The sequence below is a fragment of the Saccopteryx bilineata genome, chromosome 2 (assembly GCF_036850765.1).
Source record: "Saccopteryx bilineata isolate mSacBil1 chromosome 2, mSacBil1_pri_phased_curated, whole genome shotgun sequence".
NCBI classification, from domain to species: domain Eukaryota; kingdom Metazoa; phylum Chordata; class Mammalia; order Chiroptera; family Emballonuridae; genus Saccopteryx; species Saccopteryx bilineata.
The window spans coordinates 312,423,862-312,445,937 of NC_089491.1; the positions used below are offsets into that span (position 1 = coordinate 312,423,862).

Consider the following 22,076-nt stretch of genomic DNA (forward strand, 5'->3'; position numbering starts at 1 on the left):
ATGCTTGCAGGTCTGCACATTCTTGGAGATACCTGCTTCAACTTCACCAACACTAGCAGCAATAATCAGGACAGCACAATCAGCTGAGATGTACCTGCACTCATGTTTTTGATCAAGTCTCTATGTCCTAGGTCACATAATACTTGCTGGTCTTGAATTTCCACAGGGAGATATCAATGATAATGCCATGCTCACATTCAGCTTTCAGTTTATCCAAGACCCAGGTACATGTGAAGGATTCCTTCCCCATCTCAGCAGCCTCCTTCTCAAATTTTTTTGATGGTTCTTTTGTCGATCTCTCATGTTTGTAGATCAGAAGGCCGGTACTGGTAGATTTGTTGAAATCTACATGTCCAATGATGACAATGTTGATATGAGTCTTTTCTTTTCCCATTTTGGCTCAGATTTAGTGGTGATTTTCATGACACCTGTGCTCTGGCAGCAAAGTTGTTGCAAAAAAGCTTTCATATGGTCTCTTGACAAAGCCTGAATAGAGAAGAAAAACCATCTCTGCCTTCAGGCTGAGCTGCTGGGCCAAGGATCTTGGCTTTCTGAGCTGTTGATTCCATAATAGGCCAGAACTTAGAAAATCCAGAAGAGCGCTAGAGGAATGAGTGAATACTAATGTGTCCCAGAATTTAGACTACCCTCCTTGGTGCTTGTGGTAGCCCTGGGTGCTGTTGCTGCTGCCACCAAATAGTATCTCCAATTCTGCTTTTAGGCCAAGGTGCCTGCTCTTTCCCACTCCCTGTGGTTGAGTGGGGCTGTGTGATCATTTCTGGAAAACAATTGTGAACAGAAGGGACAATTGTCCTTTTGGTCTGCTGTTGATTGGCTGTATAAGACCTTCCAGAGCTTTTTATTTTTTGCTTCTGGCATCGTGATTTACAGCATTTGAGATGGTGACTGTTCTACCAGCCTGGGTCCCTGAATAACTAAAATGAGAAGACCCACCTCTTCTTGACCTGGTAGTGCTTGGCGCAACATGCCTGTAGCCTGAGTGAGAAATAAACCTTTGTTGTTTTAAGCCACTGCGATTGGGGTTTGTTTGTTATCATAGCATAATGTAGCTTGTCTTGACTAACACAATGCCATACAGCAACCAAGCCTATAAGCTACCTGGTCAGAACCTGAATAATAATAATTACTGTTATTATTGTTATAACAATCATTGATTATTATAGGTTCCACTTACTAAGTGCCTTTTATGTGTGGCAGGCATGTACTACACAGTATACACATTGTATCAATACTGCTCACAACAAACTTGGAAGGCAGATATTCAATGGGCATATTAGAAAAACCAAAGCTTAGGAACTGGCCCAAATATTTCATTTGCTATCTGAGGATTATTGAAGATGTTCTTCATTTGATCATTATCTGTCCCTTATACGAATTACTATGGGATAAATTCTCTTTAACCATCATAACAAGAATCCTCTTGGAAAGCAATTTTTTAAAAAAAATTATTTTAAGTGAGAGGAGGGAAGGCAGAGACAGATTCCCGCATGCATCCTGACCAGGATCCACCCAGCAAGCCCATTAGGGGGCGATGCTCTGCCCATCTGGGGCCCTTGCTCCACTGCAATCCAAGTCATTTTAGTGCCTGAGGCAGAGACCATGGAGCCATCCTCAGCGCCCACGGCCAACTCGCTCTAGTCAAGCCTTGACTGCAGGAGGGGAGGAGAAGAAAGAGAGAGGAAGAGAGAAGTGAGAGGGGGAGAGATGGAGAAGCAGATGGGCGCCTCTCCTGTGTGCCCTGACCAGGAATTGAACCTGGGACATCCACAAGCCAGGGCCGATGCTTTACCACTGAGCCAACTAGCCAGGTCTGGAAAGCAATTTTACATGTATTAAGCACCATTAGAAAGTCCATACCCTTTGCTTCAGTCATAACTATTCTCTAGACCAGGCTTTTGTGGTGCAGTTAGATTGCTTAAACAGTAAAAAGTAAAAAGTTATATATATATATATATATATATGAAAAATAAATGAACAACATTTGAGTTTGTATGTTGAGTTACTAGTATGTTTTCTTTAGCCAGATGTTAATAGTGCTCCTGGTCCAGTTGCCCCTTTTCCCTAGCAGCCATAGTGGTACTGACCGCTAAACCAAATGCACAATCACTCCAAGTATCAACCCTGCGGGGCTGTGCTTGCTGGTGTGGCGTTTGCCACTTCCTTGCTCATAGGGTTAATTTCCTGTTAGTTGTAACAATGGTATAACTTTCCTTTTTGTGTGTGTCTGTGTGTATGTATGTGTGTGTGACTGAGACAGAGAGAGAGGGACAGACAGACAGAAAGGGAGAGAGATGAGAAGCATCAATTCTTCGTTGTGGCTCCCTAGTCTCCTTAGTTGTTTAGTGATTGCTTTCTCATATGTGCCTTGACCAGGGGGCTGCAGGAGAGCAAGTGAACTCCTTGATCAAGCCACCGACCTTGGGCTCAAGCCAGCGACCACGGGATCATATCTATGATCCCACACTCAAACCAGCGACCCCCTGCTCAGTGGGGTGAGCCCGCCCTCAAGTCAGCGACCTTGGGGTTTCCAACCTGGGTCCTTGGCGTCCCAGTCGGACGTTCTATCCACTACGCCGCTTGGTCAGGCAACTTTCCTTTCTTTAATAGTAGTCCTTCTGGGAGACTGGCAGGATACAAACACATTTTGAAATATTTTTAGGTCCCACATATTTGTTCTGGTGGAGCCCAGGGGGTAGGACTGGGGGTTGGAGCGCTTCTGGCAGATCTGAAGTACCAGTAACCTTAGATGAGTTTGTGGCGCGCCCCCTGGAGTTGCCTGGCTCAACATCCTCGGTTCTCCGCGTCTATATCGGGCCAGGTAGCACACGGTGTCTTCAGCACTCCTTCACCCTTCTGGTGCTCTCTCCTCGCCACCCCCTCTCCTGCAGACTCGTTCCTAAGCGCCGGAGCCCTTCCGAGGCGCAGTAGCAAGCCGGATCGAAGGTCATCTCCCTCCCCGGCGCCTCGCTGCGCTTATAGTTTCGCCAACGTAAAAAGTTCCCGTTATTTTATTGCTATATACAGAGGTCAGTTATTGTCCCCTAGGCGGCCCTCCCGCCCTCTAGCAGAGGCTGAATCGTCTGCTGGGGGCACGCGAACTGCCACTGTTCCTCGATCTGCGGGTCCGAGAGTAGTAGCTGCACCCCGCCACCGGGAACGCCACTACCTCCCCTCCCGATACCCGACCGGCTGGGTTCCTGGCCCGCAGCCCTTGGGTCGGGAAGGCTGGTCAAGAGGGGCTGCTCCTCGTCCGGCGGGAGGGGAGGCTCGCGGGAAAGGGGCGGCGAGAGACCCCACCACCACCACCGTGACTTCTAGGCTTTGTTCCGCGCGCTGGAGAGGGTGCGGTGAGCCCCTACTCCGAGTAGCAGTAGGTCCCGTAGTTGGCCTGCTGGGGCTGGGGAAAGCCGAAGCTGCGCACTCCGGGATCCGGGAGGCCCCCGCAGCGCGGCCGCGGCGTGGTGATGGGGAAGCGCACGCTACCGTCCGCCAGCCAGCCGCCGTCGCACTGGTCCAGCCCCGAGAACTTCCAGGCGGCGTAGAGGTGCCCGACCTTGGCCACCATGGCCCCGCGCCGCCGGCACGCAGCGTGGGCTTCGGGCAGCGTCAGCCGCCCGGGCACGAAGAACACTTGGCCTGGGGACCGAAGCGGGTCACTGACTAGGCGAGAGCAGGACAGAGTGGGGTGCAGCGGGGATTCAGGACCCGAGGGAGCAGAATCGAGGGGTAGGATGAGAAGGAGTGAGAACACCCCGGCAGGGGTGCAGGTGGGGTTGCGGGAGGAGGGCTGGAGCGGTGGGCGGAGAGACACAGGGGCCAGGCCTTGAAAAGACGGGCCGGATCCCCAGCCTCCGCCTTCCGCTTTCCCACCAAGCCGCCCACCCCGCAGCACATCAAGCCCCGCCTCCCACCTCGCCTCCCCGCCCCGCGGCGCTCGCCCCGCCTCCCGACTCGTCTTCCCGCCCCGCGGCGCTCGCCCCGCCCTCACCTGCCAACGCGGAGGTGAAACAGAACGCGTCGTAGCGGTCGCGCTTCCGGTCGCGGGGCCCGTAGCTGCGGATCCCCGGCCGGCCGTGGCCGCCGCACGGCGCGCGCGCTGTAAGCACAGGGTAGCGCACGGAGCCCTCGAGCAGCCAGCCTGCGTTACACCAGTCCAGCCCCTCCGTCCACGCTGGCGGGAGACGGGAGGATTAGAGGTGTCACAGGCAGAAGCCGGATCCGGAGGCGTTCTCCGCCGGGGCCCCTGTGACAGCCCGGAGAGGGCGGGCCGAGGCGGCACCCGGGTGGTCGCTCACCCTGATACAGCTGGGCGTAGGTAGCCAGGCGTCCGTCCTGCTCCTCGCACGCCAGTTTCGCTTCGTAGTAATTGAACTGGTACCGGCCCCGGCTGGGCTGGTACGGAAACACCACACCTGGGGGTGGGGGGGATGGTGGACAGCCTGGGGAGAGCTGGCAAACGAGGGAGGGGGAGGAAAAGGCGGTGCAATCTAGCAGAGAGGGTTGGGGGAGAGGGGACTCGAACACTCCTATCCCCACCCCCACCACCGCAAGACAGGAGAGGTCTGTAACCGCAGCGTCTCACCCTCCAGGCGCAGGGTCAGCGCCACGCTCTCGTCCTCGATACCATTAATGAGCTCACAGCGATACCGGCCCTCGTCCTCCAGGCGCACGCCCGCAATGACCAGGGAGGCGTCTAGACGATGCCCCTTCCTCATCCTGGCTCGTCCTCCCAGGGCCCCGTAGCCCTGGGCATGCAGTCCGTTGGTGATAAGGATCAGCGTTTCCCGAAGCTCTTCTGGCTCCACTTTGCTCCAGCGTACCTTGTAACTGGGAGGCAGGGTGCCCAGGACGCAGGGCAGCGTGGTTGTGGCGCCACGACGAGAGTGAATGACCTCGTGGATGGGAGGCAGAAGGTAGAAGGGGCCCCGGTGGGATGCTGAGCAGAGGGGGCCACAGTGGCAGGAACTTCCTGACCCCCACTGCCCCAAGTGCCCATCCAGATCTTGTTCCCAAGCTGCCCACCCTCTCCTCGATTGCACCATCAGCAATGACTCTCACTCCTTGGGTACCTCCAACAACTGCCCTTTCTACTTTCCCCACACCTGGCTCCTCTCCCCCACTGTTTCCCAGATTCTGGACAGGATTGAGGTGGTTGTTTTTGTTTGTTTGTTTTGTGTTTGTTTGTTTGTTTGTTTTTGAGATAGAGATCGAGAGAGAGAGAGAAAGATGAGAAGCATCAACTCGTAGTTGCAGCACTTTAGTTGTTCATTGATTGCTTCTCATATGTGCCTTGAGGGGGATGGGCTCCAGCCAAATCAGTGACTCCTTGCACAAGATAGCGACCTTGGGATCCTGTGGATGATCACTTGCTCAAGCCTCAGGCCTGCGACCCCGCGCTCAAGCTGGTGAACCTGCGCTGAAGCCGATGAGCCTGTGCTCAGCCTGGGGACCTTGGGATTTCTAACCTGGGACCTCAGCATCCCAGGTCGACATTCTATCCCCTGCGCCGGTCAGACTGAGGTCTTACCTGGGCCCCCCAGGGCTTTGTGGAGGATGGTGAAGGCCCAAGGGAGAAGGAAGTGACAGAGTGTAGGGAGATGGAGCCAGACTTGCATGATGGAGAGTCAGCCCAGCTGGGTCTACAGGGCACAAAACGTGGACCATTCTTTAAGACTAAGGGAATGGGATCAGGCAAGGGAAAGCAGAGTTGGAGATGAAATCTCATTAGGAATCCCTCAGAGGAGACTGTCCAGCTGGAAGCATGGGAGCGGAAAGAGATGCTTATGTTGGTGGCAAAAGGAAGGTGATAAGCGCAGGGGGTCAGTAGCAACCACACCCCACCCTTACCCATCCCTCTTCTCTCCTATCCCTTCAGTCAGCAGGTCCTCTACCTATCCCCTGCTCATCACAAGTGCCACTTCCTAAGCCTTGCCATCTGGATTGCCAGCTTCAGTCTCTCTCCTCTCCCAACACCTGTTCCCATCTGAAGCCAGAATAAATATGATTTGGTCACTCTCCTGCTTGAAACAGTGGCTCCCTGTTGCCCTTTAGAATAAAGCCCACTTGTCTAAAGCACCGCTTCTAAGACTGTGATCCAGTTTCCCCCTGCACTTCCCCACCTGTGCCCTCTGCACTGCACTTCACACATGTTGGATTTTTGGCTCTAAAACAGTCCCAAGTTCACTCTCCACTCCTCACAGCCAGCAGTTGGGGCTTCACCTCCACTGGGAAGCCTTTTCTCTTCCCCCCACTTCACCACACTGTAGTGCACTGTGGTCCACTTGCCTGGTTCCCCTACTGCACTGAACTGGGGACTTTTCTTCTCTTAAAAGTATTTAAATTTTATTTATTTATTTATTTTAGAGAGAGAAAGGGGGAGAGAAAGAAGCATCAACTAGTTGTTCCACTTAGTTGTGCACTTATTGGTTGCTTCTCCTATGTGCCCTGACCAGGGATCAAACCTGTGACCTCAGTGCATTGAGATGATGCTCTATGCGCTGAGCTACCTGGCCAGGGCCTAGTTGTGAGGATTTGATGAAAATAATATATGTAGCTCCGGCTGGGTAGCTCAGTTGGTTAGCATGTCATCCCAATAAGCCAGGGATACAGGTTCAATCCCTGGTCAGGGTACATACAAAAATTAATGAATTAATGCATAAATAAATGGAAATTGATGTTTTTTTTTCTATGCCTTCCTCTCTTTCTAAAATCAATCAATAAACAGAAAATAATGTATTTAACTGCTTAAAATAGTGCCTGATCTATAGTAAGTGCTATGTACCTATATGTTAGTTAATTTCTGTAGCACCCAGCATAATTTCTGGCATACTTTAGGTACTAAAAATGTTTAATTGAATTTATTGGGGTGACATTGGCTAATAAAATTATACAGGTTTCAGGTGGAGAATTCTCCTATACATCATCTGTATATTGCATTGAATGTCCACCCCCCCAAGTCAAGTCTCCCTCACCTCCATCTAGCCCCCTCTACTTTCCACCTCCCCCCACCCCAGTAAGTACTAATATATGTGTGTGTTAATGAGCTCATATTAAGGACTTCTGGGAAGGAGAGCTGGGACATGTGGAGAGGGAGGAAACATTGAGGGGGAGTCAGAAAGCTAAGGAGCTGAGCTCCATCTTCCTGCAGAAGGAGAGATGGGGATTAGGCACAGAAAGGACTTCCCAGTGGCTAAAGGAGAAAAGTATCTGGAATGGGGACATGAGTGAGAGCCACTTCTGTACAAGGAGAACATTGTAAACAGAATGATAGAGGGAACAGAGACTGACTGAGGGACCAATAGTAATAGCGAGGTAGCATGTTCAGTTTAATATGCCTGAAATGGCTCTAGCGCTTTACATGTCTACTTTTATATTTACTCCTCTCAGCAATCCTACAAGGGAGAAACAATTATGAATCCCATTTTATATACTCAAACAAAAGTGCATATATTTTAGTAAACTTGAGTGAGATCAAACAGTTTGTAAGAGGAGGAGTTTTCTGGGATTTGAATCTGGATCTGACTGAGGCTGAAGCACCTAATAACTGATCTATATTTCTGTATTTTAGAGCACGTGCACACACAATTTTTTCATACCTCTTACAGAGAATGAGAGAGGCCAATAGCTCCAGTGCCTACCTGTTAGAAGCTGGTCTCTTCACAGAGATGGAGGGAGCAGTGATTGGCAGCTTTCTGTCCTGCTGGAGGAAGAGGTTCCTGGTGAAGGAGGTGCCTGGGGCATTTGGAGGTTCCAGCACCTTAGAGGCCTGGACTCAGGCCCCTGGTCACTGCAGTTACTCTTTGCACCTTTAAGGAAGGGCTTCTGCCCTGAGCTCACAGAAGAAGCCAAGGTGCCCAGAAGTCTGCTACCCTTCAGTCCACTAAAGCGAGGCTAAGTGACCAGGCACTCTATCTGTGGTGCTCACTGTCCTGGGCCCGGGGGAAGATGCTGGGCTTGGCTATGGGGTAGCCCCACTAAGGGGTATGGAGTAAAGGAAGCAACCAGGAATGATCACCTGGAAGAGTGCAGAGTAAGGTGCCTCATTTCATCTAGATGCTCTTGGACCAGAGAAGAGTGGATTGATTGGTGGGTATGAGGATGTTGTGCCAATGAGGCTCAAAGATCCATAGCTGTCAAGCTCTAGATGCCTCCATTTTTCCATTTGGACCTCACTTGCAGGCTGAGCTGCTGGACCAAGGATCTTGGCTTTCTGGGGCCTTGATTCCGTAATAGGCCAGAAGTTAGAAAACCCAGAAGAGTGGTGGGGGAATGGAGCACCCCTTCCCTCCCCCTTTCCCAACAAAGTCCTCACCTCTGCCCTCCGGTGCCTGGGTGTGCATCGCCTACGGGAAGAGGCTTTTCCAACGGGAACCGGGAACCGACTTTCAGGACCTCCAGTTGTTTCAAGAAACCTGACCCCTTCTTTCCAACCCCCCCCATTTGTCCATCTTTCTGTCCTTTCCCTCTCTGTCCCCACCCCATCAGAAGCACAATTTCCCATTGTCCCCATCTTTCCCCCATTGTTGAACAACAGGGGCCCTTTCTTTATCCTGTGGGTAGTGGCAACAAAATGTCAACAGCTGGGGATGTGGGGTGCAGGACCGGCTGGCACACAGCACCGGAAAGGGGCCTGGGTGGGGGTGGGTCTAGAACAGTAACTGACATCCTCAGAACAGAATGCGGTGAGAGGGAGACGATGGTCAGTGAGAAGGTTGAAATGGGTCTCCCTCAATACTGTAAGCTTCAAGGCTTTACAGAGATTCTGTGTGGGGCTGGGCTCCCCAGAGAGCAGAGTGGTTGGTTAGAATTGCAATAGGGGAGATGGAAATTAGACAGCAAGAAGGGTTTTTCTGTCCTCAGGAAGAAACATGGCGATTTCTGAGGATGAAAGGATCTGGGAAGTCTCTCTGTGAGAAAACATATCATTTTTTTCCTAGTTTCGCACCGCCTCTTTCAGCCCACGTAGATAATATTACAGTTCTCAATAGAAAGGAGATCCTTAACTTCACTGGTTAGAAACTCACTTCTCAAAAGTCCCTCTTGTTAGGAAATTCTTTCTGAAGTCAACTCCTGTTGGGAGTTCAAGCTCACTTTTAAAGTTTTTCTATTGAGGTATAATTTACAGGCAACAAAATGCACAGCTCAATAAATTTTGACGTGTGCACACACCATGTAATTACCCCCCTTGCCCATCAAGGTATAGAACCTTTTCAACACCCAGAATAAGCACGTTTCTTTTTTGTTTGTTATCAATGCAGAGGGAGGACTCCCTCCATAAATAGCCATTTAGAAATGTTCTGAGCTTCAAATTACCTCTGATCTCCACTGAGCAACCACATACCGGTAGTTTTGTGTTTTTAGAATCATACATCTTCAGAACTGGAGGGGACCTCAGGATGTTTAGCCTCCTCCGTTACCAGATGAAGAGGAAAAGGAAGGGAAAGGGATTTGCCCAAGACCATGCAGAAGGCAGCTGATGAGTCAAACCTAGAACTTGCTGCTTTTTTTTTTTTTTTTTTAACTGATCCCTCTTCCACTCTTCAACTTTCCAAGTTGGAAGAGTTGCAGGATTTTCAGCAGGGCCAGATAGAATAACAGGTGTTCACCCCATGGTACTCTTTAGGAACTTGATTGACTGTTTTTTCCCCTGCCTTCTCCATTCCTGTTCCTAAGCCCTTCCCTCCTCCCAGAGAGAAGGACAAACAGAGAAGACAAATAATGCCTGTCTCCTGGGCCAGGATACCCTGAGCCAGTGCATCTGATTGGCTTCTACCCAACTCAAACAAACAGCCTCCCACAGAGAGGGGGAGAGAATAAAGGCTCCACCGCGCCCGTTCCCAGGCTCATGCTTCACCTACTGCTCTTTTCTCCCCAGATCACTTCTGAACTGTGGTTTGGAAGTCTCTGGTATGTAAAGTCACAAAAGGCTGAATATGACAGGAAAACCTAGAACTATTTGATAGATGCCAAAAGAACCCTTTGAAGGTAGAATGATAAAAAAACAGACAAGAAATAAGCTTACTGAATAGCCAAGCCCTGTTTAATTTGCTCAAGGTCACTTTCCTTCTCAGCATTCCCCAAGACACTGCAAAACAGGAATCAAATAAGACTGCTCAGGCTTGAGTTGGCTCCTTTCCACTGAACCAGCATCTTTTAAAGAGAGGCTTTTGCCACTCCTGTTACATACTGACCAGGTTGAGGTGGGATCATAGAACAAGCTTAGAGTCCTGATACCTCTTTCCCTAACATTACAGGCTCAGTTTACACGCTACAGCCACATTTAGCTGACGAATTTTCTTGACCCCTGGTGATGGCATGATTCAAGTTTCCTACTGGGATTGTTGCATGAGGGACTGGGAGAGTTGGCAAAGGGCTCTTTACAGGGAAGAATTTATACACACAACTGCCTCCCCTGCCTCCACTGCCTCCCCTGCCTCCCTGCCTCCCCTGCCTCCACTGCCTCCCCTGCCTCCCTGCCTCCACTGCCTCCCTGCCTCCACTGCCTCCCCTGCCTCCCCTGCCTCCCTGCCTCCTGCCTCCCTGCCTCCACTGCCTCCACTGCCTCCCCTGCCTCCACTGCCTCCCTGCCTCCCCTGCCTCCCTGCCTCCACTGCCTCCCTGCCTCCCTGCCTCCACTGCCTCCCTGCCTCCCCTGCCTCCACTGCCTCCCTGCCTCCCTGCCTCCACTGCCTCCCTGCCTCCCCTGCCTCCCTGCCTCCCTGCCTCCACTGCCTCCACTGCCTCCCTGCCTCCACTGCCTCCCTGCCTCCACTGCCTCCCTGCCTCCACTGCCTCCCCTGCCTCCCTGCCTCCACTGCCTCCCTGCCTCCACTGCCTCCACTGCCTCCCTGCCTCCACTGCCTCCCTGCCTCCCTGCCTCCACTGCCTCCCTGCCTCCCCTGCCTCCACTGCCTCCCTGCCTCCCCTGCCTCCCCTGCCTCCACTGCCTCCCTGCCTCCCCTGCCTCCCCTGCCTCCCTGCCTCCACTGCTTCCTTGCCTCCCTGCAGCAGGCTTCTCTGGAGGTGCTGCAGGGAAGCTTCACATTCCCCTGCTGGATCTGCCTTTCTCCTCCTTCTTGGGGTCCCCCAGGTTACCCCTTTTTTCAGGCCCATACTCAGGAATCTTATAGGACTGAATCCTGTCTGCACTACAGGACAATTTGGGAGGTGAGCCTGGGGAGTCAGCCTTGAGGAAAGACATGCTTTTGACTCAGAAGGCCGTCCTGTACCCTGAACAGCCTTTGTCCCGTGGATAGAGCCAAGAGTGGGAAGGAAGTGGGAGATGAGGTCCATGTTTGACAGGCTGCCAACCTGGAGCATGAGGCGTAAGGTCACATGAGCTACAGGAGGAACACTGGACAGTGAATCGGGAGTCCTGTTCCAGCCAGATGACCTCATATGAAACTTGATACCAAACTTCTGGTGCCTCAGGCTTTCTAACGATCTGGTAGACCCCGTATCTGCCCAACAGGACTGGCTAATGTGAAGGTGATGAAACAGCATTCTACAAAGTGAAAAGCACACGATGAATTGGGTTCATTGTTCTATGGTTGGTCCAAATCGAAACAAGGCGAGAGTGAGGGAGAACAAGGTGGAAAAGAGATGAGACCATTGGACCCACCCGTCCTTGCACTAGCCACATCCTCTGAGACCAGGCCGTTCTATACAGTGAAAGTAACAACTGGCACGCCCCTGAAAACCTGAGGCAGCAGTAGAGAAGAAGAGGAAAAAGGGAATAAGGAAGGGGAGAGGAAGGAAGGGAGGAAGGGGAGACAAGGATGGTAGAGGGACAAAGACCTCTCCCTCTTACTCTGTATTTCCATCTCCAGGGAGAGCATGAGGGTGTCACTACCATGCCTCAGATACCATGTGGAACCTGTCCTATACAGAACTCAGCCCTGTTCATAATTTCAGCCATCCTTCCCTTTTTAAAGATTTTATTTATTGATTTTACAGAGAGAAGAGAGGGAGAGAGGTGTGGAGCAAGAAGTATCAACTCATAGTTGCTTCACTTTAGTTGGTCATTGCTTGCTTCTTGTATGTGCCTTGGCCAGGCAAGCCTGGGGTTTTGAACTGGGGACCTCAGTGTTCTGGGTTGATGCTTAATCCACTGTGCCACCCCAGGTCAGGCTCCAGCCCCTTTATTTGGGGCTCTCAAGAAGTGGGCCTCACATCAGTACTGATCAGAACCTAGAAACTAGACGTGAAGAGATCCAGAGGAAAGAGTTGGCTGGGTGTATGGGTAGCCCTTTCCTGGCTCTGAAAGTTCTTGAAGGAATGGACTGGGGACATCAGGTTGTCATCTCAACCTGACAAGCATTCAGTCAACACCCATCTCTATTCTGAGGGCATTGTGCAGGCGGAGGTCAGCTATTGATTCTCGGAAGTCCCTTTCTGAAGGGCTTCTGCGCAGTGAACTGTGTGAGGGACAGAAGTAAATGGCCTGAGGAAGTGTCTGGTCTAGTGGGGCCCTACCTGTTCTGTCTCCCTGAGAGATGGATGAGGGTAAAGTGAGAGATGGAAAGTGCAGAGAACAGTACAAGACAAATGTCTAGAAGTCATTTTCATGGTTACTAAGATTTAACAGTTATATTTTACTTATGTCACCTATCATTCTGTTTGTAACAGTCAGTTCACTGTCATATTCAAGTGGATCATTTAAACTGTATTTTTGTCCCTTACTGGGTAGCTCAGTTGCTTAGAGTATCATCCTGAACTGCAGAGGTTGCCAGTTTGATCCCCAGTCAGGGCACATATGGGAACAGATTGTTTCTGTTTGTTTCTTCTCTCTCCCTTCCTCTCTCTCTAAAATCAATTTTTTTTAAAAACACTGTATTTTTGTTCAACTACACCTACATATACCTGGAGACCGCCTCCTCGTTTCACCTGTCCTCCTCACTCCCCAGGCCCCAGGGCTGGCTCTCTCAATCCCGGCTTCTGTCATTCCAGACAGTCTAGGCTGCGTCTGACTTTAGTCCGTACAGACACTCATACTCAGTCTCACACTGGTCAAACTTAAACCCAGAAGCAAGAAGACTTGCAAGTATTATTCAGCCATTGTCAACCATAGTTTGACTAATTTTAATTTTTTTTTTTGTATTTTTCTGAAGCTGGAAATGGGGAGAGACAGTCAGACAGACTCCCACATGCGCCCGACCGGGATCCACCCGGAACGCCCACCAGGGGCGATGCTCTGCCCCTCCGAGGCGTCGCTCTGTTGTGACCAGAGCCACTCTAGCGCCTGGGGCAGAGGCCAAGGAGCCATCCCCAGCGCCCGGGCCATCTTTGCTCCAATGGAGCCTCGGCTGTGGGAGGGGAAGAGAGAGACAGAGAGGAAGGAGAGGGGGAGGGGTGGAGAAGCAGATGGCTGCTTCTCCTGTGTGCCCTGGCCGGGAATCAAACCCGGGACTTCTGCACGCCAGGCTGATGCTCTACCACTGAGCCAACCAGCCAGGGCCTAAGTTTGACTAATTTTAAAAAGTAGTTGTCTGACCTGTGGTGGCACAGTGGATAAAGCATCAACCTGGAACGCTGAGGTTGCCGGTTCGAAACCCTGGGCTTGCCTGGTCAAGGCACTTATGGGAGTTGATGCTTCCTGCTCCTCCCCCCTTCTTTCTCCCTTTCTCTCTCTCTCTAAAAATGAATAAATAAAATCTAAAAAAAAAAAAAAGTAGTCCCCATCTTGCATTCTTTCACATGGGAGAAATAAATATTATCTCACAATATAATGATTCCCATTTTATGGACAAGGAAACTGATATCCTGAGAAGGTTAGTAATTTATTCAAGGTCCTATAGGTACTTTTTTTTTTTTTTAATTCAGTGAGAGGAGAGGAGGCAGAGAGACAGACTCCCGCATGTGCCCCCATGGAGATCCACCTGGCAAGCCCACTAGAGGGTGATACTCTGCCCATCTGGGGTTTGCTCAGTTGCTCAGCAAATAAGCTTTTCTTAGCACCTGAGGTGGAGGTCATGGAGCCATCCTTAGTGCCTAGGGCCAACTCACTCCAATTGAGTAATGGCTGCAGGAGAGGAAAAGAGGGAGAGGAAAGGAGAGGGAGAGAGAGAGAGAAGAGAAGAGAAGAGAAGAGAAGAGAAGAGAAGAGAAGAGAAGAGAAGAGAAGAGAAGAGGAGAAGAGAAGAGAAGAGAAGAGAAGAGAAGAGAAGAGAAGAGAAGAGAAGAGAAGAGAAGAGAAGAGAAGAGAAGAGAAGAGGGGGGGAGAAGCAGATGGGCGCTTCTCCTCTGTGCCCTGACTGGGAATTAAACCCGGACATACACATGCCCAGCTGCTCTACCACTGAGCCAACTGGCCAGGGCTGTCCTATAGCTACTAAGTAACCCAAGTAGCTTATCACCAAAGTAGATGAGTTCTTTCCTTTTGTGAAAGAATAATTTCTCCAAACTTGGAAAAGGTAAAATGAGGATTGGTGCTTTTTGGTATTGCTTTAGAATATCATCTAAAAAGCTTGCTTGACACTCATCTGACTCTCCTAGGGAATGTAACTTTGATGTCACAGTGTATTTGATACATAATCTGCAACTGACAAAGGTGCAGATTTTTACAGTCCTGTACAATTAATGATTAGTGGTTAACCTACAGAAGTTGATAAAATAAGACTGTTTTATTACCCAACAGAGAAGTGAACCACCAAGGTATTTTGGTTTTATTGTCCTAAAAAGTTGACCAGTCTTATATTTAAATTAGCAATCTTATTTCATCATTCCTTTCTTATTGACTATATCTCTGTTTCTCAAATGCTCTTCAAAGAAATTCTTTTGTCTTTTTCTTTGGTTCCCTATTAATGAGCTAATCTAATCTTTGGCATGAGTTAACAAATAACTTGGATTGGTTTATTCCACTTCTCAGCTTTCCTATACTGAAAGCAACACACTAGCATTCTCTTCTTCCCTTGAATAGCAGATCCACTGGTGAAACTGGCACAAGGTTTCCCTTGAACCTGAAGCTCCTTGAGGATAGGACACTGTATCTCTAGTCTACAATGGACCAGCAATGAGCACTAGGAAAAAGTGGCCATTCTCAGCAAGAGTCCTCTACAGTGACTTCTTGTAATTAAGCCATCTTTTGCTGCTGCTGCTCCAGAGGGCCACCATTGTTTCAGCAACTGAATCCCATTAGTGGTCAGACTTTATAACACAGCCATTGTGCTTCCTCCAGGAAGCCTTTTTTAACAAAAGCAAAAACCAATTTAATACCTTTTTACCTGGCATATACCAAGCATCCAAAAAATGTTTACTCAATAACTAAAGAAAATTGAGGTTTTCTTCTTATTTTTGCAAACTTAACCCAAAGGTAATATGACATAGTGTTTAAGTTCCATGAGTTCTGAAATTTGAGTGGGGATAAATCTCAATCCTGCTACCTACTAACTGACAGCATTAGTCAACTTACCTACATTCTCTTTGCTTCATTGCTTTCATCTAAAAATGAGGCTAACTCAAAAAATTAAGAATAGAACTACTATATGACCCAGCAATCCATCTACTGGGTATCTACCCCCAAAACTTGAAAACATTGGCACGTAAAGACACATGCACCCCCATGTTCACTGCAGTATTATTCACAGCGGCCAAGACATGGAAACAACCAAAGTGTTCCTTGATAGAGGATTGGATAAAGAAGATGTGGTACATATATACAATGAGATATCACCTTACACCAGTCAGAATGGCGCTCATCAACAAAACAACACAGAATAAGTGCTGGCGAGGATGTGAAGAAAAGGGAACCCTCCTGCACTGCTGGTGGGAATGCAGACTGGTGCAGCCACTGTGGAAAACAGTATGGAGATTCCTCAAAAAATTAAAAATGGTAGCCTGACCTGTGGCGGCGCAGTGGATAAAGCATCGACCTGGAAATGCTGAGGTCACTGGTTCGAAACCCTGGGCTTGCCTGGTCAAGGCACATATGGGAGTTGATGCTTTCTGCTCCTCCCCCTTCTCTCTCTCTGTCTCTCTCTTCTCTCCCTCTCTCTCTCCTTTCTAAAATGAATAAATAAAAAATTTTAAAAAAAATTAAAAATGGAACTGCCTTTTGACCCAGCTATCCCACTTTTAGGAATATACCCCAAGAACATCATAGCACTGTTCCAAAAGGAGAAATGCACCCCCATGTTTATGGCAGCATTGTTCATAATAGCAAAGATCTGGAAACAGCCCAAGTGTCCGTCAGTGGACGAGTGGATTAAAAAGCTGTGGTACATATATACTATGGAATACTACTCAGGCATAAGAAATGATGACATCGGATCACTTTCAACAACATGGATGGACCTTGATAACGTTATACTGAGTGAAATAAGTAAATCAGAAAAAACTAAGAACTGTATGATTCCATACATAGGTGGGACATAAAAATGAGACTCAGAGACATGGACAAGAGTGTGGTGGTTACAAAGGGGGGGGAGGAAGGAGAGAGAGGGGTGATGGAGGGGAGGGGCACAAAGAAAACCAGATAGAAGAGGAAAAAAAAAGTGAGGTTATCAACAACAATGATAACATCAATAATTAGAATGGTGCCTGACTCATACAAAACACTCAATACATTTTGGCCCTTGTTATTATTGGTGGGGGAAGAAGTTTAAAGAGAATAGAATCAGTTAAAACACAGATACTGACTAGTTAATTTTAGGGGATCACCTTATTTTTAAAAAGATATAAAAATCACACACACATAAAAGTCGACGTTCGCCCTGGCTGGTTAGCTCAGTGGTAGAGCATCGGCCTGGTGTGTGGATGTTCTGGGTTTGATTCCTGGTTAGGGCACAGAGGAGAAGCGCCCTAACCAGAAATCTGCTTCTCCACCTTTCCCCCTCTCCTTTATCTCTCTCTTCCCCTCCCACAGCCAAGGATCCATTGGAGCAAAGCTGGCCCAAGTGCTGAGGATGGCTCCATGGCCTCCGCCTCAGGCACTAGAATGGCTCCTGTTGCAACAGAGCATCACCCCAGATGGGCAGAGCATTGCCCCCTAGTGGGCTTGCCGGGTGGATCCCAGTCCAGCACATGCAGGAGTCTCTCTGCCTCCCGCTTCTCACCTCAGAAAAATACCAAAAAAAAAGTTGACATCCACTTAATTATTTTATTTACTTAGAAGTAATACATACACATAATGAAAAAGAATTTGCCTGACCAGTGGGGAACAGTAGATAGAGTGTTGACTTGAGATGTTGAGGTACCAGGTTTAAAACCCTGAGGTCACCGGCTTGAGCACAGGCTCACCAGCTTGAGTGCAGGGTGGCTGGCTTGCATGTGGGATCATCAAAATAATCCCATGGTTGCTGACTGGAGCCCAAGGTCTCTTCTCTGGCTTGACCAAGGGGTCACTGGCTCGTCTGGAGCCCCTACCACCACAGTCAAGGCATGTATGAGAAAGCAATCAATGAACACCTAAAGTGTCTCAATCAACAAGTTGATACTTATCATCTCTCCTTCCTGTCTGCCTGTCTCTCTCTCTCTCTCTCTCTCACACACACACACACACACACACACACACACAAAGAAAAAAGAGATAATTCAACTGCTACTAAAAGATCAAGTACTTTCTTCTTTCCTTCCTTCCTTCCTTCCTTCCTTCCTTCCTTCCTTCCTTCCTTCCTTCCTTCCTTCCTTCCTTCTTTCCTTCCTTCCTTCCTTCCTTCCGGCTGCAAGAAACAGTTTAGATTTTGGGGGGCAGCCGACAAGGTCCTTGCTGCCATCCCCCCACCTCACTTACTTGATTAGGTTGCTAGAAGCTGTGGGAGACTATATTCTGACAAATATCCTTGCAGTTTAAGGCTTAAGTTGCCAAAGGCTATGCTCTTCCCCACACCTCCATGTTAGCTGTGATGCTGATTGTTTCTACTTGTCCCATCCCCCATGTCCCTCAAAGAGACTGGAGGCAGTTTTCTTTTTACCCTTTGTTTTGTGAAGTTAGGATGTTATGCATGGTGGGGGGTTTCTTGCACTTGGGAGAATTCTTGGTTTGCCTCAGAAATGTGACTTTGGCCTGACCAGGCGGTGGCACAGTGGATAGAGCATTGGACTGGGATGCAGAAGACACAGGCTCGAGACCTCGAGGTCGCCAGCTTGAGCGCAGGCTCATCTGGTTTGAGCAAAGTTCACCAGCTTGGACCCAAGGTCGCTGGCTCCAGCAAGGGGTCTCTCGGTCTGCTGAAGGCTCACTGTCAAGGCACTTATGAGAAAGCAATCAATGAACAATTAAGGTTTTCGCAACGAAAAACTGATGATTGATGCTTCTCGTCTCTCTCCTTTCCTGTCTGTCCCTATCTATCCCTCTCTCTGACTCTCTCTCTGTCTCTGTAAAAAAAAAGAAAAAAGAAATGTGACTTTGTATCTGAGCTCTCTTTGTTTTGCAAATAGCTTTGCTCTCTGCACTATAAAGTATTTCTGAGGTGCAGGCTCACTCTTGCAAGCCATCAGCTTGGCAATGAGTCCTCCCAATCTCATTCTTTTTCCCTCTGTGTTTATTTTCTAATCCTCCACCGTTTCCACTCAAGACCTGCAAAATTATGAGTTGCACTGGCTCCTTGTGACCCACCCTTCCTCCCTCCCTCCCTTCCTCCCTCCCTTCCTTCCTTCCTTCCTTCCTTCCTTCCTCCCTTCCTTCTTTCCTTCCTTCCTTCCTTCCTCCCTCCCTCCCTCCCTTCCTCCCTTCTTTCTTCCCTCCCTCCTTTTCTCTCATTCCCCCTTAGAACAATTAAACCATTGTTAAACTTCCTGTGTCTGTCAGAAAGTTTTTAAGACTATGAGAATGCAGATAAATAGAATCAGACATCATGTATATATTCTTTTTTAATTGAAGTCATATTATACAAACTGTTGCCTATCTTGCTTTTTTTAACTAATAATATATTGTGAGCATCTGTTCTATCAGCACACGACATAAGATCCCTCATTCTTTTTCTTGTCTGCACAGTATTTCAGGGGGTATTTGTAGCATAATTTATTTAATGACATGCCCTTTGATGAACATTGAGGTTGCTAGAAGTTGGAACAATTAATTCATCTCCTGGGGGGGGGGAACAAGTCCATAATTCATTCCTTAAATTAAATAAACTTCAGAAAGATCAAAGACTTAAATGTAAAAATGAAAAGTTGCCCATTTTTCGTGGGTCTTTTCCACGCATACTGGAGGTATACATGCTATTAAAGTTGTTTTTCTTTTAAAAAATAAAGCCAGAATGAGTAGTAGAATAGTTTTTTAAAATTAGAAGGCAAATTGAATTGCTTTTTTAAGTGATTACACAATCATACACTTAAAATTTTATTTATTTATTTCAGCAAGAGAGGAAGGAAGAGAAAGACAGGAACATCGATCTAACCCTGTATGTGCCCTGATCCGGGATCCAGCAACCTCTGCGTTCTAGACAAAGCTCTAACCAAATGAGCTATCAGGTGGGGAATGATAACACTTAACTGTAGACAATTTTAACAAACATAAAAGCATTTATAAAAATTAAAATCTTCCTTAATCATACCAAAGAGAGAAAATAACTTTAAAAACTTTGCTGTTTATCCTTCTAAACTTTCAAGACATTTATGTACATTTATGTATTACATGTAGGAATCTTTTGTCGATTTAAATTACATGTAATACGTCAGATTGCCAGAAGGTGGCATAAGAAGGCTGCGTTATAGTGCAGACGGGCCCTGCAGAATGCTGCCCTCCTCTCCCAGCTAGCTTCCCGAGATCGGATCACCTGTGTCTGAAGTGGAGGATGTTCAGGAATGAAAATATTATAGTAGAGATCTCGCGGCCTTGGGGGTCGTCCTTCAAATTCACTTTTCGTGTGCTTCTCTAAACTCTACCTGGGAGGGAGGGAGCCCCAATTTCTCAAAGCATTTTTCTTTGTGGTAGCAGTGCTAAGAAAAAGAACAAGGCTGGTATTACTCCGCATCCCAGTCCGATACTCTATCCACTGCGCCACCGCCTGGTCAGGCAGGGCTGGGATTACTTAATGTTTTTAGTTCTAGCATTGTCCTCTTTTCCACGTGTACGCCCACTAGTGTTCATGTCTTTTATACTGCCCCTTTCAGAAAAATTTCCGCAGCATTTTTACTAATGTACCTAGAAATATCTCGTAACAAAAAGGCAACCCAAATAGATGTGTCTGCTACCCTGAAACCTGAAGTTCTCTAAAATGACTATTTATTTAAAAGATTTTAGCCTGACTGCCCTGTGGTGGCACAGTGGATAAAGCAACGACCTGGAATGCTGAGATTGCTGGTATGTGGGCTTGCCTGGTCAAGGCACATATGGGAGTTGATGCTTCCTGCTCCTTCCCCTTTCTCCCTCTCTTTCCCTCCCCTCTCTAAAATGAATAAATAAAAATCTTTAAAAATAAATAAAATAAATAAAGATTTTATTTATTGATTTTAGAGAGAGAGAGAAAGGGGGGAACAGGAAGCATCAATTCATAGTAGTTGCTTCTCCTATGTGCCTTGAGCCAGTAAGCACAAACCCCTGACCTCAGCGTTCCAGGTCCATACTTTATCTACTGGGCCACCACAAGTAAAGCATCTAGCAGGACTTTTAGAAGTGGCAGCAAGCACTACAAAGGAAGAAGGGGCCCCCACGCCCCTCCATTCACCTCCCCCAGCACAACCAGTATTTACATACACTGCGGTGTTCAAGCCCCTTCAGAGGAGGAGACACTGAGGCCAGGAAAAGGAAGAGACAAGAACTAGAGGGACAGTGATGCAGGGCTCAGAGAGAGGTCTTAACCCCAATTGGAGAGAAGGTTGCTACCAAGGGGCAGATGACAATGGAGCTTCAAAGAGAAATCTTTGGTAAGCAGAACTCACACTAAATCGCATCAAAAATTGACAGCCTGTGGCTTGAGATCACAGTCTTCTCATTCCATTGCTGTTTTCTGTGCTGTTTGGCTCAGGTAACTTACGGACAAACAGGGATAATTTGAGCCCTGGATCACTGATCCTGTAGTTCTTGTCTCTTCCACTGAGACATATTCCATTGAGGTAAAACAATGGACTTTATTAGCGCATCTGGGTGCAGATAGGCTGAGGCCAGAAAAGGTGTCAGCCCCAATAAGAGGAAGTCTGGGGGCTTTATAGGGTTTGGAAGTTCTTGCTGATGTGCATGTTGCTAAGGAACTGGTCAAACTTCCTCTACTCCTTGGAATTCAGGTGGGTCAGTCCGCAGTTAGTCGGTTCCAGGAAACACAGAAAGGTGTTTACAGCCCTTGAGTCTCTCAATATGTCTGTTCCTCTTGTGTTAGACCAGGGGTCGGGAACCTTTTTGGCTGAGAGCCATGAATGTCACATATTTTAAAATGTAATTCCGTGAGAGCCATACAACAACCTGTGTACATTACACATTATCCAATAAAATTTTGGTGTTATCCTGGAGGACAGCTGTGATTGACTCCAGCCACCCACAACCATGAACACGAGTGGTAGGAAATGAATGGATTGTAATACATGAGAATGTTTTATATTTTTAACGTTATTTTTTTTATTAAAGATTTGTCTGTGAGCCAGATGCAGCCATCAAAAGAGCCACATCTGGCTCGCAAGCCATAGGTTCCCGACCCCTGTGTTAGACTGTGGTCATTGTGATCTGCAAAGTCATAATAAAAATGGAAGTTAGAAGGAGAAAAATGGAGCTGCCTTTGTTCTACCTAACACGTACAATGTGGGGTTATGGTGAGAATCAAATATAGTATTTGTGAAAATGATACTTTAACTGTAAACCACTCATTTAAATAAAAACTGCTATTTTAAAATAGTAAGTAGCAAATCACTGTACATATAGGATTGTAATATTTTTATTATCATGAACTCAAACAATTAATGAAGTAGGAAATAATATCAGTCTAAGAAAAACCCTGTGAGGCACACGTGCACCTTTTTTTCCTCAACAGAAAAAACAAAACAAAACATTCAATTACAGTGATTTTCAACTGATGTGCCAGAATAATATTTAAAATATGCAGTATCTAATTATTTAGTCAGGGGCACTGACTTCTTTTCCTTTAGACTGTCAAGTGAAAAAATGACAATAGGTCTGACCAGGCAGT

General features: G+C 47.8%; 1 protein-coding gene and 1 long non-coding RNA gene across 5 annotated transcripts; one reads left to right on the plus strand and one right to left on the minus strand.

The window, feature by feature from the left end:
• Positions 1 to 1,927: 1,927 nt before the first annotated feature.
• Positions 1,928 to 8,422, minus strand: HAPLN2 (hyaluronan and proteoglycan link protein 2). 4 transcript variants are annotated; one of them, XM_066261806.1, is made up of 8 exons: positions 8,333 to 8,422; positions 8,036 to 8,237; positions 7,659 to 7,717; positions 5,549 to 5,660; positions 4,604 to 4,957; positions 4,317 to 4,433; positions 4,010 to 4,192; positions 1,928 to 3,657 (listed from the first exon to the last, which is right to left on the minus strand). In XM_066261806.1, exons 4-8 carry the CDS (start codon positions 5,634 to 5,636, stop codon positions 3,377 to 3,379), a joined length of 1,023 nt encoding a protein of 340 aa, XP_066117903.1. In that variant the 5' UTR covers positions 5,637 to 5,660; positions 7,659 to 7,717; positions 8,036 to 8,237; positions 8,333 to 8,422; the 3' UTR covers positions 1,928 to 3,376. The 4 variants fall into 4 exon arrangements, with proteins under 4 accessions (XP_066117903.1, XP_066117901.1, XP_066117902.1 ...); XM_066261804.1 differs by lacking the exon at positions 8,036 to 8,237; XM_066261805.1 differs by lacking the exon at positions 8,036 to 8,237 and having other exon boundaries at positions 7,659 to 7,720.
• LOC136326208 (uncharacterized) lies at positions 5,368 to 6,038 on the plus strand. Its single transcript, XR_010729406.1, has 2 exons — positions 5,368 to 5,506; positions 5,897 to 6,038. It is a non-coding gene; the product is annotated as an uncharacterized lncRNA (long non-coding RNA).
• Positions 8,423 to 22,076: the final 13,654 nt, after the last annotated feature.

What these genes read in the sequence shown, in the direction of transcription:
- HAPLN2 (XM_066261803.1), bottom strand. Translation starts at nt 5,063, where the DNA reads ATGGTGCAATCGAGGAGAGGGTGGGCAGCTTGGGAACAAGATCTGGAT. An exon ending in GCTGACCCTGCGCCTGGAGG is followed by an intron (nt 4,434 to 4,603) that starts GTGAGACGCTGC and finishes CCCCACCCCCAG; the next exon opens with GTGTGGTGTTTCCGTACCAG. An exon ending in TTTCACCTCCGCGTTGGCAG is followed by an intron (nt 3,658 to 4,009) that starts GTGAGGGCGGGG and finishes TTCGGTCCCCAG; the next exon opens with GCCAAGTGTTCTTCGTGCCC.